This window comes from Apodemus sylvaticus, chromosome 3 (assembly GCF_947179515.1).
Source record: "Apodemus sylvaticus chromosome 3, mApoSyl1.1, whole genome shotgun sequence".
Lineage (NCBI taxonomy): Eukaryota > Metazoa > Chordata > Mammalia > Rodentia > Muridae > Apodemus > Apodemus sylvaticus.
The window spans coordinates 94,096,445-94,109,553 of record NC_067474.1 but is presented as its reverse complement, the minus strand read 5'-3'; the positions used below and the strand labels follow the sequence as shown (position 1 = coordinate 94,109,553).

The following is a 13,109-nucleotide window of genomic DNA, read 5'->3' as shown; positions in this document are numbered from 1 at the left end:
GCCTGCAGAGTCACCAGAGCATCCATATAAACTTCTGATAATAAGTTCTAACCATTTCCTGGAAAACATCCAAAGAGACCATCTAATCCTAACACGCTATTTAAAAAGGAGAAAATCCATGGTTAGAAGAAGCCATTTTGTAATTACATGTAATGTTTGAAGTCCTCTTGTGCAATTCAGATTTTATTGTGCAATACTATTTATACTTACCTTTGTATCTTAATGAGAATTCCCAGGGGTTTGTTTATAGTTTTGTGAAAGAATGAGAATAAGATAATGTTCGTTTGCTTTGGATAAATCTATTGTATGTAAAAGTTAACTATAATGACCTAAAACACATAGTCGTAATGGTGGTTAAGTTGTAAGTAAAAGTTTCTATCATTTATTTTCAATAATGTTAAAGATAATCTCTGCATGATCACATGACTACAGGAGAGTGTCCATAGAAAACACTCAGCACCCAGCCCCTGAGGCCTTGCTACTCCTGTTTAAAAGAATTGTGGTACTCACTTATGAACAGTACATAATAGATGAGGACTAGATATGCACAGGAGAGATACTTGAATATATGAAATACTCTTTTAAAATAAAACTCACTATTACTTCTCATTCTGTGAAAGCTGCCCCAGTATTGCACAAAACTGTAAAACCTCTTAAAAATAGACACAGTTTTCACTTAGAATAATTAACTTTTGATTAAATAAGCATTGCATTGCAGCTGAGAACTAGGCTTACTGCTGAAATCCACTGTTGCTTGCAGAAATGACACTGGAGTATTTGTATCAGACATTGTCAAAGGAGGCATTGCAGATGCTGATGGGAGACTGATGCAAGGGGACCAGATTTTAATGGTGAATGGAGAAGATGTCCGTAATGCCACCCAGGAGGCAGTCGCTGCCCTGCTAAAGGTAGAAACCAAGTAGCATAATGTTGTATAGTAATTATGTGTGTCAGTAGTCCTCTCAGATAAAACAACAGTGTGATACCATCCATACCTGAACAGCAAATTGATGACCCTTTATTATATTGTTATAAATTTGCTTAATAACTTTGTTAGCAGAATTCATGACATGAGTACCTGAAATGCCAGAAATCTTTAAAGTGCACATTCAGACCACAAAAGTCCTAACATATGTTCTTTCAAGTTTCTTTCTGAATTTATTCCTATGACTTTGTAGCCTGTCCTCTGAGACATTAGGAAGCCCCCCAAGCTCCCCACAGCCTCACAGGAGGCAATGTTTTCTCATCTTTCCCTTTCAGTTCCTTCATGAACCCCTTCTAGGCACAGGACAATTGGTATTTTGTCTTGTGACCCTAAGTGGCAGGATGTTCCTCTGCTCCACACAAAGGAGCATGTAGCCCTGTTGCCATCTGACCCAACAACATTATTTTATTTTAAAGTTAGAGTAAAACTGTTCTCCAGTGGGTAGTCCTCAGGACTAAAGGTAGCTTAGTACCGACTCACCCGGCGCACCACCAAGAGTTCCTCTGACAGTCATAAGGCTGTCTCCTGGCATCCCTTACACTAAGTTTTTAACGTCTCTAGTGCTGTGATACTTTTAATACAGCCCCTCCTGTTGGTTGTGGGATACACAACCATAAAATTATTTTTGTTGCTACTTCATAGCTGTGATTTTTCTACTGAGTCATGATGTAAATGTCTGCTCTGCAGAATATTTGATCGTGTGACCCTATGAAAGGGTCATTTGATTGTGTGAGCCTGTGAAAGGGTCATTTGACCCCGAAGGAGTTGCAACTCCCCAGGATGAGGACCAGACTTAGTTCTTCAGTGCATTTACACCATGAAGTAGGTTTCCTCAGAGGAAAGCTTATCATGAAGAACCATTCCCTTTGGGAAGGTGGAGTCATCTCCCTCTGAAAATAAGCTGTAAACTACTGAACACTCACCAGAACACCACTCCTGGGAGGTACTTAGGAAGTGGTTCAGCTTCTAGAGAAGACTGTTATCAGTAAGGTATTACTTACTGCATTGTCTGTTGCCTGATGTATTTTACCTGGAGCTTAATTCCATATGGACTTGAAAATGCCACCATGGCCTATTTCCCATGTCTGGGTTTGAGTGAACAGGAGCCTGTGTGTGGCGGCCCCACAGCTGGTAGGGCTGCTGGGCCTTGCTGCTATTAGGAACCTCTCAGACTGAACTCCCAGAGGCCTTTTTCAGGTGAAGCTTCTCCTTAACCTCTGTGATTTCAATAAGATCTAGCACTGTCATTAATTAATAGCTATCATTAGTTATTAATGGAACAGGAATTAAGCATGTTATCTATTAAAGTCATCAAAACAAAGTGACCAGAATATTTTTTTGTAGGGGCATGGGATTGGTGTTTGAGACTGAATCTTGCTGTGTAGCTCAGGCTATCCTGGAACTCACTGTGTAGCCTAAGCAAGCCTGAAACTCAGTGACCTGCCTGTTTAACCTCTTGAGTGCTAGGAAGCCACGCTTAGCCCATAACCAGAATTCTTTAAGGAAGAGCAACTTCCTTTTGGAGATAAATTAGGAACAGTTGCTAGCAATGTAAAACTGAGGGATCTTACAGAAAGAAGCAAGTCTCGTTGGGATAACATAAATGGTTTTAAAGTCAGCTCAGTCAGCCATTTTAAAAATGAGACCATATAAAATACGAGCCATAAACATGTGTATGTTGTGTGTTTGGCTAGCTCCAGATTGTTGCTGTTTTTTCTAATTTTTTATGTTTAAAGAGATGGTCTTTAATATACACATAATTTTGTACATAAATTTCATTGAAGGGGTTTTGCAGTAATAGGAAAGCTGTCTCTAAAAGTGCAGGATCTCAGACACCTCCCTGAATTACCTCAACTATTAAACTACACTGTATTTCTTACCTAAAGTCAGCTCTTAAATGACTGCAAGGGAATTGCCATTGTAACGTTACAACTGTAGAAGTATTTAAGTATTATGCGGTGGGTCTGCTCAGCCATGTGCATCAAGGAAATATGACTGAATTACCTGAGTACCTTTTCTGTTAAGGAAAGGTAAGTTGTGTGGGTAGTGGTTTTATGGCTTTTATTCGCATTTTAAACCCTGAGTGTGCCTGGCTCATTTGCCCTTACATTATGGTATTTCTTGAGAAATTACTTAATTCTCAATTTCTGTTTGTTTTGATAGGAATGGTCTCCATGTAAATTGTGGAACACTGAAATGGACACTTATGACTGCTATATTGCCATTATTCTTAGTTTAAATGTTTAAAAAGCATTGTTCACAAAAGATTGAGATTGCCCTGTCTATGGAAATCACAAAAGGAATGAATATGCCTTTAGTTTTAGGCCATGCTTTTCCAAAGCTGATTATAGGATTTGTTTTAATATTTTCATAAACCATCTCTATCAGTGTTCTCTAGGCACAGTAACCCTGGAGGTTGGGAGAATCAAGGCTGCTCCTTTCCACACAGAGAGGAGGCCTTCCCAAAGCAGCCAGGTGAGTAGCTGTGGAGTGTAAGAACCAGTCCACATGCGAGACAGAACTCCGATGTTCCCAGACAGGCTGCCTAGCGTCACACACAGGCCCAGCCCTCTAGCAATGCGCAGCCAAGTGTAGAGTTTGACAGGGAAGAAGCGAAGCACGGCAGGCAGGCAGGACCACTGCACCCTGAGGGCCCTCGACAATTTGAAGGCGCCTTGTTTCCAGCATTCTTCTTCCACAGTCTCAGAAGTTAGCCTCCTAGTCAGGGTAGGCTAATCCAGTCAAGGTGACATGCTCTGAAGATACTGTCAAACAAGCATCAGTCAGTATTCAACTAGAAAGTTCCAGGTAGGTGATTACGAACCATCTCTGTATTGAAATATTAATGGCTAGGGAGATAGTGCATTCAAAGCTGGCATGAGGGTTTAGGTGAAATCCCTAGAACTCATGAAAGAGCCAATGTTTATGGTGCTTTCGATCCCAGGTGTGGGTTAGTAAAGCAGCTTAGCCACATTGGCAAGTGCCAGGTCCCAGTGACAAATGCTGGCTCAGGAAGCAAGATGGGTGCATCCTGAGGACGGTGTCAAAGGTAGACCTGCGGCCTCCACATTCATGCATTCTTATACGCATATGTGGGCCTCCTACACATATATACATGAAAATTCACACACAAACACACAAATACAACAAATGTATGATTCTTGGCAAGCTTTTCTCCTCAGTATTATCTTGGGATGGCAGAACCTCATTTTCATGAGTCTATTCATAAAGACTGTTTACTGACTGACTTCCTTAATTCCTGCCATTGGGCCCTAGCTTGCTGGCCCTCATTATGTAGTTTTAAGCCCTGGGTGTTGTGTAGTAGTTTAAATTCAAAGGAAGATAAGTCTTGAAAGGGATTATGAAAGACTACTAAAGTTGCAACCAACTTCAGCTCTCCTTCAATCTTCAGATTATCTTCAGTTATTTATATCATCATTCCTTAAACAAACAAACAAAAAAGAAACCAGCCAGTATACTTAAAGCTGCCTTTAAAATTGCCAGAAGCCACTGTTGTTTGACAGTGTGGTGTAACAGTGTTTCGCTCTAGATGAGATAAACACATGGGACTGTGGAATACTTTGTACTTGGGGAATCATAAATCCCCAGCTGCCTGGGTGATGATGCTGTGGTCCATTCTAGGTGAGCGAGGGCGGCCTGGCTTCCTTCACGCTCCCGCTTTCTGGAATAAATACGTCAGAATCTTTGGAAAGTAACGCCAAGAAGAATGCATGTAAGATTGGCTTTATTTTATTTTATATTTATTACCACTGAGCCACTTTCCTCCCTTACACCATCCCGTATCCTAATGTAGACAGAAAGCATGTAGTGACCAAAGTGCAGATCAAATCGAGGCATGTTCTGTGGCAGTTTTCCCCACGTATGTGTGCCTTACAAGTTATAGATGCATCTGTAATTTTTTTTTTACCAAGCAGATTAGTTATTTGATTTTGTTCATTTTCTCTGTTGAATGTAACTCCAGTAAGTCAGAAAATACCACTAAGCAAAACCTTCTTTTTTTCCATGAAGATTACAAAAATTTTGAGAAAACCAACACAATCCTCCTGTGTTTTAATTACATGCAATCATGGCTTGGAGGATTTTTGGCTTTGTGTGTTGGTTGAGAGATTTTCAAATTGAAGAAACTCGCCATATGGCAGTCTCGATTTGCAATGTGACTGACTAATATTCTAGAGATTTAGACACTTAGTGCATAGATTTTTTTAACTCATCCATAACTACTCCTCTGAGCTGTGTGAGCCACTTTCTGTCTGAAGCATATTCTGTTCCTAATTCAGTCGGACTGGATTGTACAGTTATATAATCAGAGCCGAACCCAGAGGGAAGAACGCTATGGCACGCACGTTTTTCTGCTTGAGGAAGTGGAGTTCTGTGTGAGCTGGATTTAATTGTGTGCACTGCTGTAACTGAGTGTACCCTTTTGAAAACAGAAAGCCATGAGTGCCATCCAGCTTCATGCACTGGGTACAGTGGGGTAAGCATAAACGTGTTTTAACACCCACATCTTATCTGCTTTTGCCTTTACAGTGGCATCTGAAATTCAGGGATTAAGAACAGTCGAAATAAAAAAGGTAATTTGCTATCTTGCAAGGCATTCTTGATTGTATTTTGTTGAATATTTTATAGTGCACATGTAAAAAATACATATGTACATTGTAAACTTTGGAAATAGTGCAGTTCAATCATTGCCAAATTTCTTAGCCATAGTAAAGTTCCTTATATTTTCATATATTTTAATGAGTAAGCTATAAGTAATTTATTCATGATTTATATTTTATACTGTAAAAAATGGTGTTATTGTGCCCCGACACAGAATGATTCTCTGCCTCTCACTTCCTGTACTGATGAATGAGCATTTCTTTAGGACATGTCCTGGCAGGCATGTGTAGGAGGGACCACAAAGGCATGGTTTGCTGAGACTATGGTATAGTCTTCTCAACCCTGGATGCCGTCATTGTATGCTTCATACACACAGCAGTCCTCCATGAGACACGGCCAGAGCTTTGTTGGGGTCAGTGCATGTGCTCCAGGCCTTGCACTAGGAATTGTAAGATCCTGAGTGTGAACATGGCCAGCTTGGTTTTGCACCTTGTGGTCCTCTCGGTTCCTGAGTTTGCCTTTTATCAATCTCAACATGATTTAGTATGTGTTGATTGCTTTACTTTCCAAACAGATGCTTTTTCCCCCATGAACTCCCTGTGTCAAATGAAGTATTTTCCACCCTTGTACCTAGAGAATCCCAATTAGCAACAGAATATGTGTGCCAAAGATCAAACAAAAGGTCAGTTTAAAATACTGCTTTGACGGAAATGTATGTGTTGCACGGCAGGGGCCTGCTGACTCGCTGGGACTCAGCATAGCTGGAGGCGTGGGCAGCCCACTTGGTGACGTCCCTGTCTTTATTGCGATGATGCACCCAAATGGTGTTGCAGCTCAAACCCAAAAACTCAGAGTAAGTTTTTCTACTAACCACAGTGGCCCTAGCAAATCTAGCAGGCATTTCCACCTCTCAGCCTAACTACCTAGAGCCAGGAGGGGCTCAGGGTTGAAATCTGCCTTCAGTAGCTTTCAGTGGATGAGCTTATGTTAAGTGAAAGGTCAACAATAGCAAAAGGTAATATGGTGTGGTCAGATGTGAGACTGTAAGGAAATTACAACATTGGATCATATTACAATGAAAACAAGATGTGTTCAGAGCATAGTACAGAAGGAAACTTCATTTGTATTATTGGTTTAAATGCTGACTTGACCATAACAAATTGGAAAATGTTGTTTACTTACTTTATTATAAATTTTACCGAAGTTTAATGCAAATATGACTTCATATACTGTAAAGCATACAGATTTGCTTCATGGTCAAGGGATGGCCCAATGCTGAACTGCACTGTCAACCTAGCACCCTCTCCTGCAGTGACTTGGTCTCCCTGAAGTAAAACCTTTTATGCCCAAGCTGCAAACAAGGTCTCCAAAGGAACCATATCTTAGATAAATAACTTCAAGTTTGGGAATGATTCAGCACCTCTTAATTTATGATGGACTGAGAAACTGATCATACCCTAGTGTTGTAAGTTCAGTTAACTTCCTATGAGACAACAGCGATGACTTAAACTGGAGCCTAGGACTCTCTTGCAACTACTCAGGTCTGTCCTGTGAAAGAGCCAAGTCAGCATGCTGTTTTCCACCCAAATCTGATTAACTCAAGTGGACACTGCCAGCTTGGCTGTGCTGCCCTTCGTTTGCCAACCTCTGACTTACGGTCTCATCTAACATGGTGATAATGTCCAGAGAAAATCTGGCTTCCAAATGACCCTGATTGTTTATGGTTTTAATAAGTAATGTCTTTCCCAGGACAAAGAAGGCCCAGGGAAGAGTGAGATTTTCTCATCACTCTCCCTCCCGCAGAACTATCCACTCTGTCACACCCCTCTCCTTTGAAGCTGCTTCTTAGATGGAGTCAGTGGCCTCCTGCTATATTTCAGAAGCTAGTGTCAGCTTAGGTGTTCACTGAGGGCTGAGAAGAAAGACCACCCTGGCCTGTCGGTCCTCTCAGCATGCTGGCTGTTTGTCTTGCAGGTTGGGGATAGGATTGTCACCATCTGTGGCACATCCACTGATGGGATGACTCACACACAGGCGGTTAACTTGATGAAAAATGCCTCAGGCTCCATTGAAGTGCAGGTAAGGCTTTATCCCAAGCACTGTTCACCGTGTAGGTAGCCTGAGGACACAGGAGCTCTGGGTGTCAATGAACTCCGTTAGATCTTCTGCTACAGGTTTACTTAATATATTCCATGAACGACAGTGATTAAATTAAGAGCTCCAGGAAAGCATAATGAAACATGTTCTGTAGCATTTCATCCTGGTTCCTTCATTATTTCATAATTTTATATCTAAAGGGAAAAATACAGCTCCTCCCCGGCCAATGATTGTTAGAATCCTGTGTGCTCTCTGAGTAGCATGTCTTCTGAAATCTCTGAAAAAAATGGTTGCAAATGAAGTCATGATTTGAAAACAAGGAAAATTGTAGAACTTAATTTAGGATATTTTTACTATCTGGACATTTAAAAGGTACCTGGGCATTGTGAAGTTTCTTTCTTTTCACTAATGTTTTAATCATCTCAGTGTTTAAGTAGTTAGTGAAAACACTCATTTTTATCTGAGTTCCTATTTTGGAGCTGTCTTTTATCTCTTGGGCTAGGTGAACATGCAATGTCTTGTTTAACTGCCCCACACAGGTGGTTGCTGGAGGAGACGTGAGTGTGCTCACGGGTCATCAGCAAGAGCTTGCCAGTCCTTGCCTTGCTTTCACTGGACTGACATCAAGCAGTATATTTCCGGATGATTTAGGGTGAGCAATACATTATCAGGGTAGGTCTCTCAGTCCTTCCAAATCAAATCATTGAGACAATTGCAGTCTCTGTCCCATGTTCTTGGTACTCACACAGAGGTAAACTAAAGGGAGAGGGCATATGAAGTAGAAAGTGCCAGGAGTGGTTGCACACGCCTTGGGAGGCAGAGGCAGGCGGACTTCTGAGTTCGAGACCAGCCTGGTCTACAGAGTGAGTTCCAAGACAGCCAGGGCTACACAGAGAAACCCTGTCTGAGGAAAAAAAAAAGAAAGTGCCAATGCTTCTAGTCAGATAGTCAGATAGGCGGGTTACAGACCACTGCCTGGTCAGAGATGACTAGATTATAAATAGTTACCTAGTCAGGGATGGGTAGATTATAGAGAGTTACCTAAACAGAGATGACTAGATTATAAATAGTTACCTAGTCAGGGATGGGTAGATTATAGAGAGTTACCTAAACAGAGATGACTAGATTATAAATAGTTACCTAGTCAGGGATGGGTAGATTATAGAGAGTTACCTAAACAGAGATGACTAGATTATAAACAGTTACCTAGGCAGAGATGGGTAGATTACAGACATGCCTGCTCAGAGATGATTAGATTATAAATAGTTACCTAGTCAGACATGAGTAGACTACAGCCAACTGTTCACCCTACTACACTTCCTGGGTTTTCTGTTTTGATATTTTTGAGAGGACATCTTGCTCTTGTTCATTGAACTTTGATTGAAAATACTGACTATATTAGAAAACAACACTAAATATAGAAGTGTTAGAAAAGATGAAAGGTAAGGAGAGGCACACTTAAATTTTCCAGTTATTTGGTGCTGCCCTTACCTCTTTCACAGCCGACTTTCCTGTCTGAAATTAAGACTATTGTGTATGACCCTACATTGTGGTTCTCTGACTTCCATCCCCTCTCCATATACTGGAAAAACAATGAGAATTTCTGTGCCATGAGAGTATGCAATAAATAGCATCTTCCTGAACAGAATATACTGGCTGTAGTTTGAGTCAGGTAAAGCACAAAACAGAGAGGCAAGGGTGTGTGTGTGTGTGTCCTTTTTCTCCTCTTTTTCTGTAGCCCTCCACAGTCTAAGACCATCACACTAGAGCGAGGCCCCGACGGCTTAGGGTTCAGCATCGTAGGTGGCTACGGCAGCCCCCATGGAGACTTACCAATTTATGTTAAAACAGTGTTTGCAAAGGTAAGCTTTCGATTTTTAACCATTCTGTTCCACACTAGCCGTTAATTAGCACTGGTCAGCAGCTGGCTTCTTAGTTTATGGCCTGAGGTGATGCCAAATGGTTAACATTGATATTTTCTTTTGAAATCCCTGCAGGAACAGGTTATTAAATATTTTTGTCCTATTTGAGGGTTAGTTACATTTAGAGAAAAATAGTTCAAATTGAAACTCCATGGAAACTCTCAGCAATATACATGAAATAATCAATGAAGCCTGTCTTTTTCCATTGACTAGAAAGTCTCACATGATTATCTTTTGACAATGGACTTTTGTAATATATCTATTGTCAAGGATTGGCGTGTATCCTCTGTGCTCTTTTATAGTTGTGAAATCTAAAGTAGGTACAGAAAAATACACAAAATTAATCTCACATTATGGCTAGGGTGTTTATACATTTAATTTCATTGAGTAGAGAAAAAAGTGAGAAGTGGTGAGCAGACCTGCTGTCTACAATAAAGCATTACTTGCAATCAAGGGATTCAATTACTTTTGAAAAGAAAGCTCTGTGTATAGTTATAGTTGTCTACTAAACTATCTTAAAATGTTTAGAATAAGGATAAAAAGGACTGTAATTTTGATGAAGTCGTTAAAATACTAGAAATGCATATAATGGTTGATAATGTGTTCTTAAGACCTATTTTCAAAGACTACAAAATTGAACAATGTTTCCTGCAGAAGAAAACTAAACTCTCATACTTTACAGTGGACAAGAGCAGAGAGAACATCAGCCCTGCAGAGATCACTGGGGCTCTTTAAATGCTCCTTTATGTTAGTTTATGAAGTTTCTATTATTTTATAAAAATACTACTATTTTCAACCAATTTAAAGTGCCGTTCTGTGGCAAACTAGCTGTAGGCTTAATTTGTGAGATTCTTTTTTTTTTTTAAAGTTATTGGTATATCCAAAAATACAGACAGCATTTGCCAATGAATAGAAGCGCCATGCAATCCTTTTCCTCGGCCTAGGAACAATTTATTTAAGGCATGCTAGTTAGAACATATTTTAAGAATTTCATCATTATATGCTCCTCATTAACTTTTCCATATTTTTAATCTTATATTTAATTGCATAATTATCATCTATGTGCATGCCTTAGATGGAGTTCTTTTTTAAATAGTGATGTCTGTGTTTAATCATAATTATTTAGAGCCTATAGGAATAGGAAGACTCTCTTTTCCCTTGCAGTAAAAACCAAGACAGCTTGAGCAGTCTTTCTTTGCAAAGCTTAGAAAGAATTATACTTAGCAGTGACTGGGGGACTTGTGTCTGAGGTGTGTGCTGGGATGGAATTCAGAGCCTCATTGATGCTGCACAAACACTACATGGAGTGCCATCTCCCAGACCAGCAATGGCTTTTCAGTCCTCACTTCACCTTACCCTGATCAGCCTCTATGTGGGCTGTCTCAGCAAACCTGTGGACTCTGAGTTCTCCACAGCTTTGTTTGATGAGGCTGCTTGTGTTCCTCCCTGATCCTTTGTCTTTCTGTAGGCCCTCTTTTCAGTGTAGAAAAGCCTACATTTCTATGAAATCATTCCTGCTAGGTAGATGCCCAAATATTCTTTATTAATTTTAGTTGCCACCAATTACTTTGCTAAACAGCAAAAAGAAAGAAAGAAAGAAAGAAAGAAAAGAAAAGGAAAGGAAAGGAAAGGAAAGAAAAGAAAAGAAAGAAAAAGAAAAAGGGACAAACATCCACCAGCTACTTCTCTGTTGACTGCTAACGTCACCACCAGATTGGAATCCGAGTTAAAACCGTTTTGGAAGAAGGGCCTCTTTTGTGTGTGCTCATCTTGTCTGATGGCGTGGGGCACCGGGAGCAATGTGTGCATACACGCAGAGCAATTTACATTCTTGGTCAGCCCTTTTTCTTTGTGTGAGGCTGAGTTCTTTCACAAGTAAACAAGCCTACTTTATGATTGCAGGGAGCAGCGGCAGAGGATGGGCGTCTAAAAAGGGGCGATCAGATCATTGCTGTCAATGGGCAGAGTCTAGAAGGAGTGACCCACGAAGAAGCTGTTGCCATCCTTAAGCGGACAAAGGGCACCGTCACCCTCATGGTTCTCTCTTGAAGTGATGGCCACTTGCTCACCTCCTACTGTAACAGAGTGGAGCTGTTCATATGCTGTGCTGATTGGAGAAAACTTCTGGGGGAGAGAGAAACAGTGATTGGTTACTAACAACCAAATACCATTTTTCCTTTAACTTTGCATTTCATGATCCTGTGCTCAAAGCGAAGGGATATTTGCATAGATAAACCTCGGTTTTATCTTGAAGATATCTAACAATTTATACTCAAGTTGACAAAATTATTGTATGCTCATCTTGTTAGGATGGAAACAAAATGATTCAAAGTTAGCCAATTAAGATAAAAGGTGGAAATTTAGAAAAGAGAAGACAGTGCTGAATTTCATAGAACTTCCCCAATCCAACAGTCCAAAAGAAGAAAAGAAAGTGTTTGCAATGCTCTTGAATAGTCTACTGTTTTAATATTGTGAGCACTGTGGCACGTTGGTTCTATTTACCTCTAATGCATATTTTTCTGCTAAAAATTGTTCAGCAGTCTTCATAAGCTTTAAAAGGAAATCACGTTTAATGATTGGTGTTTGTTTTCAGTTTTAACTTGCTATATTTTCATGTGGTTATAAGTAAAATACTGATGCTACCCTGTGTTAGCTGCAGTTCTTCTAGGAAACATCCATGTAGCCACAGAAGACTGAGAAGGAGCCCAGAACCTTCCAATGTTGATTTAGCAGACTGATGCTACATTGAAAACACATTACTGTACCATGCTATTGTTTTTCCATTAGTATTAATCTTAATGACATAGAAAAAGACAATGTCTTAGTAACTATTTTGGTTGGATGCCATTAGTAAATTGACAGAAAAATTAAGTGGGTTAATGTAACTCCATCTCAGTGCTGTATGTTAACATCTTACAATACAATAGTTTAAGGGAAACAGATGGAGCTGTTTACTGAGACAACTGGTGAGGAATTATGTGTTCAATCCCATTTTAGAGCGTGAAACTCCTACATTAGAATAGATAAAGTCACTTTAAATATTATCTATATTTGTAACAGAAGTCGTATACATATATTTTATTATAGCATTCTTGTGTAAATGCAGAAAGTGAATAAATAAGTTTCTGTGGTGTACAACAAACAAGCAGATGCTGTCTTTGTTTTTATATTGGGAAAAGTGTTATTGTTCAAGACTTACTGTTTTAAATTATTGAGTCTCGTCATAGATGCAATTAGAGCTTTGGACAACATCCTTGTGGAAACCTCTGTTTTTCCCTCTGTAGCCTCAGACATTCATAGGCTTCTTGTGAGCTGGAGACAGTGGCATAGGAAAAGAAGTGTTCTGCTTCCAAATTGTTTTTTCAGGGATGCTACCAGTGCAGTAATGTTATTATAAGGTCTTTAAAGAGCTGAACTGCATCAGATGGAAATGATCTTACTGAATCAGGCTCGTCTGGATGGAGGGCAGAACAAGAAAGCTTTGT

The 13,109-nt window shown here is 39.9% G+C and overlaps 1 protein-coding gene across 6 annotated transcripts in view; it reads left to right on the top strand.

The window, feature by feature from the left end:
• Positions 1 to 12,748, top strand: part of Mpdz (multiple PDZ domain crumbs cell polarity complex component) — a 152,442-nt gene extending 139,694 nt beyond the window's left edge. For all 6 annotated transcript variants that reach the window (XM_052176677.1, XM_052176679.1, XM_052176676.1 and 3 more), the window contains 9 exons: positions 761 to 908; positions 3,374 to 3,460; positions 4,628 to 4,718; positions 5,534 to 5,577; positions 6,336 to 6,458; positions 7,580 to 7,684; positions 8,242 to 8,354; positions 9,441 to 9,564; positions 11,527 to 12,748. In XM_052176677.1, the coding sequence (XP_052032637.1) occupies positions 761 to 908; positions 3,374 to 3,460; positions 4,628 to 4,718; positions 5,534 to 5,577; positions 6,336 to 6,458; positions 7,580 to 7,684; positions 8,242 to 8,354; positions 9,441 to 9,564; positions 11,527 to 11,673 (982 nt within the window). In that variant the 3' untranslated portion in view covers positions 11,674 to 12,748. The remainder of the gene's footprint in view (positions 1 to 760; positions 909 to 3,373; positions 3,461 to 4,627; positions 4,719 to 5,533; positions 5,578 to 6,335; positions 6,459 to 7,579; positions 7,685 to 8,241; positions 8,355 to 9,440; positions 9,565 to 11,526) is intronic.
• Positions 12,749 to 13,109: the final 361 nt, after the last annotated feature.